Source organism: Macrobrachium nipponense, chromosome 13 (assembly GCF_015104395.2).
Source record: "Macrobrachium nipponense isolate FS-2020 chromosome 13, ASM1510439v2, whole genome shotgun sequence".
Classification (NCBI taxonomy): domain Eukaryota; kingdom Metazoa; phylum Arthropoda; class Malacostraca; order Decapoda; family Palaemonidae; genus Macrobrachium; species Macrobrachium nipponense.
Genome location: NC_087206.1, coordinates 14,163,916 through 14,179,798, shown reverse-complemented (window position 1 = coordinate 14,179,798; position 15,883 = coordinate 14,163,916). Strand labels below are relative to the sequence as shown.

The 15,883-nt window shown below is 35.0% G+C and overlaps 1 protein-coding gene across 8 annotated transcripts in view; it reads right to left on the bottom strand.

Annotated features, from left to right (window-relative positions):
* The window catches only part of LOC135225653 (caskin-1-like), a 1,822,025-nt gene that overhangs the window by 92,327 nt on the left and 1,713,815 nt on the right, over positions 1–15,883 (bottom strand). For all 8 annotated transcript variants that reach the window (XM_064264987.1, XM_064264986.1, XM_064264981.1 and 5 more), the window contains one exon: positions 3,393–3,593. In XM_064264987.1, the coding sequence (XP_064121057.1) occupies positions 3,393–3,593 (201 nt within the window). The remainder of the gene's footprint in view (positions 1–3,392; positions 3,594–15,883) is intronic.

Genomic DNA, 15,883 nt, shown 5'->3' with positions numbered 1-15,883 from the left:
CACGCACACACACACAAATCCACCGGGGTCAAATCTTTAAACACAAGGCCAATTTAAGAACATTATTACAGCCTACGAACAAGTCACACCGACTGTACCATCATGTTAGCCGAGCATGTTCTTATCAAAAGCTACAACCCTTGGCTTCGATATCCGTCGAGAGAGAGAGAGAGAGAGAGAGAGAGAGAGAGAGAGAGAGAGAGACTTTCTCTAACAACGGGGCAAGACGTAGAGGACTGGATGTCACTACTTAAAAAAAACACTGATGTGGTGCAATCGACAATCTTGTGAGATGGAGTTCATTTTCGATAGAATTTCCCCATTCCTGACAATTTTGACAATCAGACGAGATGTACTAAAAATATTCACATACGTAATGGCAATTAAAAGTCATTTGTCATATTTAGACTTGGTTTCGTACAACACTTTATTATGTCTATTAAAGCAACGTTTAGCTCCTGGGACAAATAAAGCACTATCTGGCATCGTTGCCGTATGTCCCATGAGAGGGAATCTCAAGTCCGTCGGAGGAGACGTTGCGTCATCACACCATCAATTTTACGACTAAATCTAATAAAACTCTCCCATATCTAAAATGATAATATTCAGAGGTCGTTCAACATCCACAACGTTACAAGATAAGGTCAAGGAAAACCAGGTCAAGGGGCCGAAACAAGTGGGAAGTTTTCAGCAATTTTCAATTATTATTTGTGCTTTACCCACACACTAACACACACTGTACCATCTTCAAGCAATCATGGGCGTAAATAACCGCATTTACTTCGAGAATAATACTGCGTTCGATTCAAGCAGGTCGCCAGAAGTGGCACACAGCTTTCTCCGGCCAATCTTTTCTCCGTATGTTTTCGATTCAATCCCAAATAAATCGACGCTGAGCTATTGTAGAACCCAAAGTCCTCGATTTCTACCGCGAAGAAAATACACCAGCTGCGCCAAAATCGTTCCTCAGAGCAGCCTATTTTCGACGAGTTCTGAGCGCGGGTTTAGGAAGGAGATTTCTCACATCAGTGTCTAAGCGATAATCCAACGAATTCAGAGATAAAAAGACTAATATATTATCCACATCTAGTTACAATATCTATACTGTAATTTCAGTTAGAAAACAGCCATATAAATATGAAGATCTTATACCATTTACAAAACCACCTATTTCTAAATATCAAATCTGTTTATCTACTGATGGACCTCTCCATCAAAATCTACCCCAAGAAGAAGAAGAAGAAGAAGAAGAAGAAGAAGAAGAAGAAGAGAGAGAGAGAGAGAGAGAGAGAGAGAGAGAGAGAGAGAGAGAGAGAGAGAGCAATTAGGTTAGGTTAGGTTAATATGGATAAAATCCTCCTTAAAGAGAGAGAGAGAGAGAGAGAAGGGTTGGAAGAGAGGGTGAAAGGGGGAAGAAGAAATGGGGGAAATGGGAGGGGAGGGGGGAGAGGGGAGAATTTTAACACATAATAAAACCTCATTAGAGGCGCCACACAATCCAGTGCAACACCTGCGAGTCTGCTGTGAGTGACGTTAGACATCGCTCTCCTGATAGTCAAAATGTCAAGAGGTTAAGCCGGGTAGCCCTTCAGATTCTCAAGATTGCTGAGAGAAACAACACACACACAACACACAACACACACACACACACACATATATATATATATATATATATATATATATATATATATATATATAATCATGTTTGTGTGAAACTTTTTACGCAGAATATCATCTTCGAGTTATACAATTTGAGAAACTTTTTTTCTTAGCGTATTCTTAAACAAACGACACCTGTTTCTTTACGAAGGTTTATCTCGTCTAACAAAAGATGCTTAATAAATTTTATTTACTCAATAGAATCAAACCGTTTCGTTCCATAATTTGGTCTCCTAGCTCTTCAGTAAACATACTTCACGAAGTCCTGATATCTTTAAATTAATGTAATTTTTATTCTTAATGTGCACATTTTAACAATGAACTATCGATAAAAAGGCTGTTCACGTGTTGAGAAGCTTCTATGAGAGAGAGAGAGAGAGAGAGAGAGAGAGAGAGAGAGTTGGCCATGAAAAATCAATGTATCCTCCCAAAATCTCACAACTCTTGTATAAGAAAAAAAAATCTCGCATTTTCCTTTCACCAAACGGTTCAACATCATCCTTTTTTTTTTTTTTTTTTTTTTTTTGCGGAGCGAAAGACCAGCTTTCTTTGATGACACAAGAGATTTCGACCTCGTTACTCCACTGTTATTTATTTATTTTTTTAATTTATATCCTTCTTAGTTTGTTTTCTTACTTCGTCTACATATATTTACATCTTTTTATATTTTCCCTTTTTATTTTTCCGTATTTCAGATTTTTTATCTAATTTTATACTTGTTTTAGTATATTTAATGTCTAAGTTTTTTTTCATTTCGCTATATATACACTTTTCTTTACTGTATCAAAGTCTTAATCTTTATTATACTTAATTTTACTGTTTATACTTAAATTTTCCATGTGCTCCCCTTTCACATTGATTTTTATTTCTCTTTTCTACATTTACTTCATATACTTTGATTTTAATAGATTTAGTTTCTAACTTTCTTTTTTTCATCGACTTTCTTTTTGCTGTATTAGGTTTCTACACTTTCTTTTGAGTTACTTTAATTATCATAATTTTTTGCTTTACTTATTATACTTTAGTTTTATTTTCTTTATATCTTTACACTTTCCCCTTAGTATTTATACCAATGCTTTCTTTTTCTACACCATCATTTCCCTTATTTGTCTATGTTTTCTCTTTAAGTTTGCTACAAAACTTTCCAATTTCATTAAGTTCTGGACATCTGCCTCTCTTACCACTTTCTATTCATTTACTACAAATACTTTCTTTCCAATTTCCTCAAGTCTGAACATCTGCCTCTTTACTACAACACTTTCTTTCTAAATTCCTCTAGTTCTGGACATCTGTCTCTTGGCTAAAAAATACTTTCTTTTCAATTTCCTCTACTTCTGAACATCTGTCTCTTAACTACCAATACTTTAATTCCAATTTCCTCAAGTTATGGACATCTGTCTCTTTAATATTAATACTTTCTTTCCAATTTCCTCTAATTGTGGACATCTGTCTCTTTTCTATAAATACTTTAATTCTAATTTCCTCTAGGTCTGCGCATCTGTCTCTACTATTAATACTTTCCAATTTCCTCTAGTTCTAAACATCTGTCGATTTGCTATTAATACTTTCTTTCCAATTTCCACTAGTTCTGAACATCTGTCTCTAAACTACCAATATTTCAAATCCAATTTCCTCTAATTTTGCACATCTGTCTCTTTGCTATTGAACTTTCTTTCCAGTTTCCTCTAAAAAAAAGAAGATATTTATTTATCCTTAACATCTGTCAATCTTACCTCTGGCCGGACTTCTGGGTGAGGGCGGAGGATTGTCATCGCTGACAGAGGACGAATAAGAGGAGCGCTGATCGCCAGCGCTGTAGACACCCGAGCTGAAGGATGACCCCGAGTGCCGGTGGGTGAGGGCGGCATCAGGAACCGTGGGCGGAGACACCTTCACCGCTGCCGCTGGCTTGCCCCGCCCGCTCATGCCACCAACTGTAAACGGAAACAAACAAAAAACAGGTGAGTTTCGTCTCGTGCCCGCTTTCACTGGGATGTCTCGGAGACAAGGGAATTGTCTCAATAGGGGGTTTCTATAGGAAAGACGTGAGCAGGGGAATATCACTGAGGACCTTGGAGGCGATGATGATGATAAGTGATGACGATGATTATAGTGATAATAGTTTGTTTGTATGGTGTTTTTACGTTGCATGGAACCAGTGGTTATTCAGCAACGGGACCAACGGCTTTACGTGACTTCCGAACCACGTCTAGTGATAATAGTGATGATGATGATGCTGATGATGTTTGTCATATACAATGATAAATACACTTCGGTTAGTCAAAAATATAGAGTGATGTTAGTAGGGTACAAATAAATAAGGATTATTTTCTTTCAAATATATAATGATGATGATATTTGTTATTATAAACAAATAATGAAGAAACGCGTCACTTAGGCATAAATATAGATTAATGTCTGTTGGGTACAAATAAATATGGATTATATTTTTTAGTATTAATGAATGAGGATCAATTTTTGCAAGGAAGGAATAAGTACAGATTAATGTTTGTTGAGTACAAATAAATACAGACATATTTGTGGCAGGTATAAACAGCTATAAAATAAATATGAATCCTTCCCTGTTATAACAAAATAAACAGGCATACTTATTTTTTATATTTGAATACCTAGGATTAAAAGTTTTTATGATACAATCACAAGAGAACGCCATGTCTATTATATACAGATATATATAAATGTATATAAATATAAATAGAAAGAAAATTTTTAAATAAAATGGAATAAAAACGAATTACATTTAAACACAAACACACAAATCTATCAATAGAAAACACTCTATTTACTTTCACTGTTGCTGGAAAAGAGTATACAAGAAATATAAGAATACTTGTTGCGTTAACGCCAGTGATATTAACATTCTTAAAATCGTCGAAATGATAAAGAATGAAAATAAATCTCCATTAAACACAGATGAATTAAAACTACACAATTACGTCATTTTTCAATGACAGAAGTGAAAGATCATCACTTTCGATCCCCGGTGAGAAAACATGAGAGCATGATACACTTAATCTCATTCAAAAACAAACGCATGCGCGGAAATGAAACGAAGACATGTAAATCACATAAAAAGGAGGAGGGTAATTACAGACAGAAATGAACCCCCCATCAAACCGATAAGAGCGAGATCTCGAAATAAGATAAATAGATGTTGCCCAACTGCATTACCCTTTGGCACTTGTCATGAGCATCATATGAAAAACACATCGCCTTGCGCAAGCAAAACAAGCACATACTTGTCACTCACAAATGCTGCCTTGTTAGTTGTGATGGATCTCGAGTGGAAATAAACTGGACAGTCAGAACCACATTTTCCACATGAGACAGATTATTATCATCTCCGGGAGTGATTCGTTCTAAGAAATACCCCTGGCTTTATGAAATATCTCAGTGGCCCGCTTATTTTGAAGTATAGTAATCCTTTTTAATGAGCGGAGGTGCTTAGGGTATATGTCATTAAGAAGTGTGGTGTATCTGCCCTGACCTCTCTCTATCTATCTATCTATCTATCTATCTATCATGTATATAATATATATATATATTTATATATATATATATATATATATATATATATATATTATAATATATATATATATATATATATATATATCAGTTCATTGCAGATTACAAGCCAGTAATGTTCACTACCATATCCAATTATCTCTGCATATTACTAAATCAATATTTTCTTATTCAAATATAAAATTAAGATCCATCACAGCTAGAAAATAAATTCACAATTATTTACTTTAAAAGGTTATGCATTTCTGCGAGACTGAGGGTTAAACACAATGTGTGGAGCAACTGCATTACTCGCAAAAGTCATGGAAGTTAGAAAACTAAGTGATGTTCTTGTAATCTCACCCCAACTTTTACCTTGGCATCAACGTACGTCAAATCCCCATCAACAACAGCGCGACTTCAAGGTCAGCAAGATGACAGCATTAGTTAAAAGTAAATGTTCCAATTGCAAGAGGGGCATTAAGTAAAGTCGACCTCCATCAGATTCCTTTCACGTCGTAAGAGCGCAGTTATTACTGGATCATAAAAATCGGCCATACACAAAGAAACAGGCTTTTTGCTTTGGTGCAATGACCAAGGAGCAATAAAAGTGAATGGCTCCCTTTGCAATGCACAACGTAAAACGCCAGAGAGAGAATTTACACCGCTCCTACATCTTAATAATCGTTTCATGAATGTGGCTGGGTGTGTTCATTAACCTGGAATTAATGGCCCTGTCAAACTTGAGCGTAAAGTCGCTGAAATAGCTGAATGGGAGGCGAAATAGCGAAAAGCAAGCGTTTACCAACAAGCTTCGTCCTAACTATCTTAATAAAATGAATATTACTTTTATGTAATAAAGATCAGCAATTACAATATGAATTGTATTAATATACAAAAGATAAACCAAAGGCTTTCGAACACCGTTCAGTGCTTTCTCTTTTGCACATGAGTGAAACTTATTTATATAATTGTGTATTTTTATTATGTAACAGTTTACTACGAGAATGTGAATTCCGTAGCAATATTACTATTAGTAATAAAAACATGACTGAGTCCTTATTTTATTTGCTCTTGTTTAATTCCACTGTCAACAATCACAAAGACACTTATTCTGATGACCAAGGCAAAGTCTGACTTACGTCATCAGCCTCTGTTTCCCCTTCCCAGCAACTAATTACAGGCGACCTAACAAATTGCAACGACTCATTTGACATTCAAAGGCTGTGGCCTGACTTCGGGAGGCTTGAACCCCACCCACGGGAGGTCAAGAAATGGCGAAACCACAGAGGTAAATGGTTACCATTTTCCTCGTGCCAAGAACATTAGGTTACATAAACATATATTGATGGACTGTGTTGAGCAATTTCTGGCTTTTGACATCATGAATGCCTTTAATTATCAATGATAAATGACAGAGTTTGTCGTTCGTTTACAATACATACATACATACATACATACATACATACATACATACATACATACATACATTCATACATACATACATACACAGACTTGATAATCTTACTCAAAATAATTTTTATTTCGTAAAAAATTTACATTATTTTGAACAATATTTTCAAGTTATGCATAAATATATGTTTGTTAAAAGAATGAAACTCAGTAATTCTTTCGTTACTAGGCAAATTAAATACAAGTTAACGATAAAAAACACAAATTAAGGTACTGAATGTATGCAATTGTATAACTGCTAAAAAGGCATATGCTGGTGCGCCTAAGGTCAAAACTTTCTTCTAGGAAAAAAACTTGATACAGTGATAAGTCTGCGTTCTGTGTCCGTGTGGGTGTGAACAGATTAACTGCTCCACTTTCCAAAGTTACAACTAACTGAAGGTTCTGATATGAAAAATATTCCTTATAGAAAAGTATAAGAAATACAGTTTTGAAGATATCAAAATCCTACTTTAGATCTCTCTCGAGATATCATAAAATCTATTTATTGGAATTTAATCCAGTAGATACTACAGGTTTCTTATCTTTTTTAACAGGAATGAAAGACAATCGTTATCTTTGTGTATTCAGCACACAGCTTAACAATAATCTCCTTTGAGGTGATAGAGCGGAAAACCTAAGCTTAACATTATGATGCAATAAAAATAAATAAATAAATAAACCATCAAAAACTATTTTCATCACAAGCATGATGTCCAACAGTTACAAAAAGTTAAACTACTAATAAACGCAACAAATCTTTGGCTTTGCCTTTTAATTACAGATAATACAAAATTTACGAAAATTCGAGAGGAGAAACAACAAATCACCAATTATTATTATTATTATTATTATTAATATTATCATTATTATTATTATTAAGCAAAATTGTTGTACCTTATTGTATCTGAATTGTGTATCTGTCAAAGGCCTTGAACTTAAAATAGAGGATTATTATTAAAAAATACTCATAGTAGCACGAGTCTTCAAACGGAGAAACAGGTCCACAGTTATGTAAGTGCACATATATCAAAATTTATGCACATATATTTAAATCTATTCAAATTAAATACAGATGCATTTACATAATTGTACGTAGATTTGTTTCTCAGTTATTATTATTATTATTATTATTATTATAGCACATTCAGTCCAGCGTGGACTCATTCAAACAAAGATTTTCTCCTCCCGAATGCACCACCAGTTTCCCTTTCAGTCTTCACCCTCTCACGATAAAGGCACCGCCACCTTTTTCTATTTATTTTCCCGTCAGGCTCTCTCGAGTATAAGGTGATGCTGTCTGCCTCTCCTCCTCCTCCTCCTCCTCCTCCTTCTCATCCCTCTTCATCCCATCAGGGTTATCATCCCTTCCACGCTCTTCCGCGGTTTATTTCCTAAAGCTGTATCTCGTGGCTACTTGACATTTGACAGTTCCAAGAAAAGAGGGAAGAAGAAGAAGAGTAAAAAAAAGAAAAAAAAATAGGGAGAAAGGGGGTTGCAAGAGGGGGTTTTAAAAAGATGGAGAAACGGGATCACATATCAACAGAAAACGGGGATTGGGATGGGTTAGGGGGAGGGGTGTAAGTCACCGACACGATTCGTTCAGCATCTTCGGTCCAATTTCCAATATCTTCAGGACACCCACAATATTCGTTCAGCTTCCTGTTTACGACTTATGTGGGTTGATCTCGGTTTCTATTTTCGCCGGACGGCGAGAGAACGCGGTATAGGATTCTAGGGGATACTGACAGGAAGGGCGATGGGGTTGGGGGGCGGGGGGGAGTAGCGGTTAGAGAGGTAACAGTTACCGAAATTCGAGATGCTAACTGCAAAGGCTACCACAGAACACAGATGGGTTTTCGCCATCTCTCTTCGCTCCTTTCTCTCTCTCTCTCCGCTCTTCTCTCTCTCTCCCTTTTAACGTTTTTTTGAGGTGTCGAGTTTCCTCCGTTAAAAAATATATACAAAAAAAAAACCGGTCCATCTATTTAATTATGAAATACTCCTAGAACCTTTTGTTTTTCTTCCATAATATTAACTATATATATATTATATATTAAATTACAGATAATTAATAGATATTAATATATTAATTTTATATATATATATTATTATTATTATGAGCAAAGTTATAGCAATTATGGTAATATTACTGTTACTACTATCACAGCCATTCATCGACTTGACGTAATCTAACTAGTGTACCTAAACCTCAGCTGCATCTGCTTACTGACATCTGTATGTGAATCTCAGCAGAAATATAAATCTATTAATCAATAATCATTATTATTACTAACATCCTCATGCCAAAGAGTCAGTTCCATCCATTAGTGATAACTCACGAAGTAAATGGTCCTCATCAAAACGCCTTTGCCCTCACCAAAACAAAAAAAAACAAAAAAAAAAAAAAAAAAAAGACGAAGATAACACGAGTGGGATGTATACTACACCCTATCGCCCAGTAGATCAAGTGCCCAAAAACACGTTTTAGGCCCATTTAAGTCACTTTAAGGGAGGCTGTTCCCTCTACGCCCTTTCTTTCCCTCAGAGAGGCAAGAAAATTTTTTTTTTTTTTTTTTTTTGTTTTTTTTTTTTTTTTTTTTTTTTTTTTTTTTTTTTTTTTTTTGTTTTTTTTTTTTTTTTTTTTTTTTTTTTTTTTTTTTTTTTTTTTTTTTTTTAAGAGCCAAGGCCCACACTTTTCTTCAAAAATACACTTCGGACAGTTATTAACACCAAACAAACGATATTGCTTCCTCTGAAATGGGTACAGAGGGACGGCTACTGTACAGGGTAGAAAATACTTCCCCCATGCTATAGGCCATCTGGCTAACGTTAACCCTTAAACGCCGAAGCGGTAAAAAAAAAAATGTCTCCCGTGTGCCGGAGGTGTTCAGAGTGAGCGCCGAAGTGGAAAAAATATTTTTTTTCAAAAATTCACAGCGCGCTTAGTTTTCCAAAAAGATTAAGAGTTCATTTTTTTGGCTCTTTTTTTTTTGTCATTGGCTGAAGTTTAGAATGCAAAACCCTCAGAAATGAAAAAATTATCATTACCATATATAAATAATTGCGATATATGATAGCGCAAAAACGAAAATTTCATATATAATTATATCCAAATCGCGCTGTTTCGCAAAACGGTTAAAGGTACGAGTTACTTCTTTTTCGTTGTAATGTACACTAAATTGCAATCATTTTGGTATATACACATTGTAAAACGATAAACCAAAACACAGAGAAAATGTTATCACAAAATAATGCATGAATTCGTAACGCACGGACGTAAACAGATATTTTCTTTTAAAAATTCACCATAAAATCAAATAATTTGTCCTAGAGAGTTTCCATTTCTTTCAAAATGAAGAAAAAATGAATTGAATATTACTATACTTGTAAGAATATTAGCTTACAAATGCAGTTTTCGACCATATCTGACTATGTAAAGTTGACGAATGTTCGAATTTTTTATTTTATATATATTTTTTTATATGCAATTATTTCGGAAATAAGAAAAGCTACAATCCTTCAAATATTTTTCGTTTTATTCTACATGAAATTGCGCACATTTTCATATATAAAACTCTATGAAATGCCTAATATGAAACGGAGCAAATATTCCGAGAATGGAAAACGTACGCATTTCGGAGATTGTGGCTGAGAATCCGCGTGTCGAGAAAGAAAGATTTTTTTAAAATTCACATAAATCTAAATATTGCTTAGAGACTTCGAATTTGTTTTCAAGATGAAGATAAATGACTGAATATTACTAGACTGTAAGAGTTTTTAGCTTACAATTGCGTTTCTCGACATTTCGTAGAGTCAAGTTGACTGAACGTGGTTTTTTTTTTTCTATTTATCGTGATTTATATGCAAATATTTCAAAAATGAGAAAAGCTACAACCTTCAATATTTTTTTTATTGAATTCTACATTAAATTTTCGCCACATTTTCATATATAAAACTTTTTTATGTAACGGCTAATTTAAAATGGTGGCAAACATTACCACAATCGCACGTATGATTTTTTCGAAGAGTTACCCGCGCGGGACGTAAAGAAAATGTTTATTTTTTTCATTAAATTCACCATAAATCGAAAAATAGTGTGCTAGAGGGACTGCCATTTGTTGCAAACCTGAAGTTAAATGCTTGAATATTACTAGAATATAAGCAGTTTAGCTTACAATTGCGTTTTTTTTTCGACCATTTCGGTAGAGTCCCAAAGTTGACCGAAGGGTTGAAAATTGTCACTTATCATTTTTTATATGAAAATATTTCAAAATGATAAAAAGCTACAACGATGGGTTGTTTTTATTTTGTATTGTGCATGAAATTGCGCACCATTTTCATATATAAAACTTTATGTAAACGGCTATTTTAAAATGGTGCAAAAACTATACCACAATCGCATGCATGTTTTGTTTTTTCGGAAGAGTTACCGAGCGGACGTAAGGAAAAAGTTTTTTTCATAAATTCACCCATAAATCGAAATATTGTGCTAGAGACTTCCAATATTGTTGCAAAATTAAGCTAAATTGATTGAATACTTACCTAAAAATATTAGAGTTTTTAGCTTTTAACATGATTGCGTTTTTTTTCGGGGGGGGGGGGGACCATTCGATTAGAGTCAAAGTTGACCGAAGGTTGAAAAATTTGGCGGACTTATCGTTTTATATGAAAATATCTCAAAACTGATAAAAAGCTACAATCAGAATATTTTTTTGTTGTATTTTTTTTTTTCATAAAAATGCGCACATTTTCATCATAATACTTCATGTAACGGCTAATTTTAAAATGGTACAAAAAATTATGTCAAAGTGACGAAATAATTTTTGAGATGTCACAGATACTTTTTAGTGCGGCAAGAAAGAAATTCGCGCTTGCGCGCCTGCGTAACGATTGTAAACCAAAACAAAACCACACCTTGATCCGTGAACTCCCAGGCATCCCCCAAGGCGCGTGATTCAAGAGTTTTCGGCTGGGTAGCCTAAAAGTATTTTTCGCGAATTTTTTAAAAAAACTTTTGTTAAGTCGACGTAAAATACGTCCAGTCGGCACCCGAAGAGACAAAAAAATGTCGACGTAAAATACGTCCAGTCGGCGTTTAAGGGTTAAGCGTTAATTGAAATGTGCTCTTGTTTAGCAGTGTGTGGATACACCCAGGGGGTATACAAGCTGTGTGGATAAAATCTACCGGAGTACAAAGGTATGGCAGTGTGTGTATAAATACACTAACAGGTATACAGGTGGAGATGTGTATATATGCACTGTGGGTGTAATAACCCTTTATTGAAAAAATGTTTGAATATTCATCACAGAAATACAAGTAAAATATATATACAAAAAATATTAACAACAAGCTAAATTAATGCTCTACGATATTCAATTAAGCCACAAAAAACCCTTTATCCGAGTCATGTTATAAATGTTACGAAATGTTCCCGCCCGTTCCTCACAAAAAAAAAAAAAAAAAAAAAAAAAAAAAAACCACCATGGTACCACCAAAAAAAGAAAGCTAAACACTCCCTTTTGTGAGAGCCTACAGGGGTCAAATTAACTCGCTATTCAAAGGCTTTCAGATAAACATCTTTCGCTTTCAATTAGTCGTTTTGTAACAGACGGAAAGAAAGAAATACTGACACGAACCCAAAGATGACGGAAGAAATTAGAGAAAGAGAGAAGGAAATAACCTCTGCATTAATGACGGGTTTTCATACAAATGGTAAAAATCGGGAGAAAATTCAGTCTCTCTTCATCAGAGAATAATAAAGGTCTTTTGGTTAGACTGAATTGAACGGCGAGTCATTCTCCCGTGGGGAGAATTGAGGGGCTTGATAGAAGTTGCTCTCTCTCTCTCTCTCTCTCTCTCTCTCTCTCTCTCTCTCTCTCTCTATCATTATATAATATATATATATATATATAAATATATATATACATATATATATATATATTATATATTATATAATATATATATATATAAATTTAACACACACACCACACCACACACACACACACACACACATATATATATATATATATATATATATATATATATATATATATATATGACTGGTAAAAATGTTCTGTAACAACAGAGTTCCATCTAATAAAAGGAGCCCATAAAAACACCGAAATAGAGAAAAAGTACTATATTTCAGAGACTGCTGTCTCCCTCTTCAGGTAGATGAAGAGGAGACAGCAGTCTCTGAAATATAGTACTTTTTCTCTATTTTGGTGTTTTTTATGGGCTCCTTTTATTAGATATATATATATATATATATATATATATATATATATATATATATATATATATATATATAACTCTCCCTCTACACACAACGTGGGGACAGGCGCTACTGCTGGTAACACGAAGCTATTGGATGCAAATGACACTCACCGGAAACGCGAGGGTATTGTTTACACACCGCGTCCTTCTACACTTTGTTTGTTCGTTGGTTTTTGTTTGTGCTGTTCAAGCGCTGTGCGTTGGCACTGTTACACTGGCCACCACGAGCTCAGAGCCGTTAATCACGCAGCTCTCAAGCTCGTTCAGTCTTACCTTGTGAAACCGACTAATTTTTTTTCTTTATTCACTTACTGATTTAAGTTCTCTGGCATTGCTCCATCGACAGTAATCAACTTTCTCTCATTTCTGATTGTAACGTGCGCTGATTGAATAGAATAATCTCCGTGACCTACTCCACAGGAGGTGAAAGAATGCTTAAGAGAAGTTCTCTGCCCGTATTGTCAAATGCAAATTTTTCTATATTTTCGTATATTCGTATCACTGAAGAACGTCTATTTTTGATGAAGGATGTACGACACAACCTTGATTTCAACGTTCTTTATCTATAATTTGCCACTTTGTCAAGATCTACAGGATGTTATTGATGACACTAAATGTGAACAGACGGATGGCATTCCTCATGAAATATTACAAATAACGTTTTGAGAGAGAGAGAGAGGAGAGAGAGAGAGAGAGAGCCAAACGTTCCTAATATTTCAAAATAAAAAAACAATTTAGAGACATAACCAGAAACAATAAGCAACCCGTTCAACTTCCACATACAACATAAAATAGAGTAAAAGGGACTATTTAGTCACGGCCTTGATCACTTGCTTATACGCATTGAAATTACACCTGATACAATAAAGCCTCCAATATGCATTTTAGTGCTCAGCTCGTTCCCATCGAAGGAAAAATAAAATTATATTTCTTTGAGTGACATTCAATAGGAAAGGCAGAATCTATTAGGCGGTCAAGAAAAAAATAAGTAAAATTGCCAACATCGTGAAAATAGGCTTTAAATAAGAAATTAAAATCTTGAATAAAGCATGTTAAATAGGCTATATCGATAAATGCGAAAGAAATACCCCCAACCGACAACAAATTATAGAAAAATATATAATAACTAAAAAATAAACGCCAAAACCAGGAGCCACAACATAGTAAAAAAGGGGGAAAAAAAATAGAAAACCGACAAAAGCGGAACCCACAACCGACAATATATTAAAAAATAAACGCCAAAAGAACCTCAACATAAGAAAAAAATAAATGAATAAAATATAAAAAATAAAAAACCGCCAAAAACGGAACCAACAACCAACAACATATAATAAGAGAGAGAGAATAAAAAAGGGCAAAAGAAGAACCCCCAATCGATCTTCAGCGATGCGGGTCAATATCATCAAGCAGAGGCCCCACCTCACGATCTCCGGCCATTAAGGGAACATATAATCGATGAGTCCGTATACGTATAACAGCGCCCCCCCTCAACCCCCACCAGCCATCCGTCTCCATCAATCGGCCATTCACTAAAACGCCATGAATCAAAAATGAATCACGAATGGAGATGAACTGGAATCCAGACGAGGATTCAAGAGGTTAAAGAAAAAAAAAAAAATCAGCCGTTGAGGAATTAAGCCTAACTATTCAATTCGCCTTCGACAACAGCTTCTGCTGTGATTGGATTACCTGATTGATCATGATCTTTCAAAAAACAGATGGATGAGAGAGAGAGAGAGAGAGAGAGAGAAGAGAGAGAGAGAGAGAGAGAATACTGGACGCACTGAATTTCAGATTTTATACTTTTATATAAAAAAAATGTAATCCCATTACCATATCTATACGCCCTGATAATGAATGGAGTGGGGGAAATAAATAAGTTGGAAAAAGAGATGGAAAAAGGAAGTGGGGGAGCTTGGAAAAATCTGTCACAACCGGGACAGCAAAAAAAAAAAAAAAAAAAAAAAAAAAATGGAACTACTTCAATACCACTGGGAACTTGGTATATATAAAAATAAATGTGGGCACAAAAAAAAGTCCGCTTTCTAAAAATCATGGGTTTAAAAAAATACCATTACATCTCCAATACAAGGAAGGCCCTACCCGGCACCCAACAAAATGAGTGAAAGAATGCTTTCAAACTTCAAACCATCCCCCTCCCGCCTTCACACACACACACACACACACACACACACACACACACACAAACCTCCCTACTCCCACACTTTCTCGATGGTCCACAATTTATCCATCCTTTTCCAACGAGCGTCTTTTATTTCACAAAATGGCTCTTCGATAAAAAGGACGATCTTTGTCCGATAGAAATGCCCATGGAAAGGCCGCCGACTTTTGTCATGTAAAAGACGAGAATTTTCTCAGCCACCGAAATGGAGACCAGTTCGATGGCTTCTCTTTTCTGTCTCTCTCTGTCTCTCTCTCTCACGTGTGCTGAAGGTAGTCATACAGATAATTCTCTCTCCCTCTCTCTCTCTGGATATACTGTTTTTCAAATTATCAACCGCTCTCTCTCTCTCTCTCTCTCTCTCTCTCTCTCTCTCTCTCTCTCTCTCTCTCTCGATATAGTGTTTTTAAAATTATCAATCATTTTTCTCTAGTCTTACATTCTAAAGCCTTTCCAGGAACTCTCTCTCTCTCTCTCTCTCTCTCTCTCTCTGAATATAGTGTTTTTAAAATTATCAATAATTTTTCTCTACTTTTACATTCTAAAGTCTTTCAAGGAACTCTCTCTCTCTCTCTCTCTCTCTCTCTCTCTCTCTCTCTCTCTCTCTCTCGTGTGCTGAAGGTAGTCATACTGATAATTCTCTCTCTCTTTCTCAGCACGTAATGTTTTTAAAGTTATCAACCGCTTTTTCTCTAGTTTTACATTGTAAAGACTTTCAAGGAACTCTCTCTCTCTTTCTGAATATAATGTATTTAAAATTATCAACCGCTTTGTTTCTAGTTTTA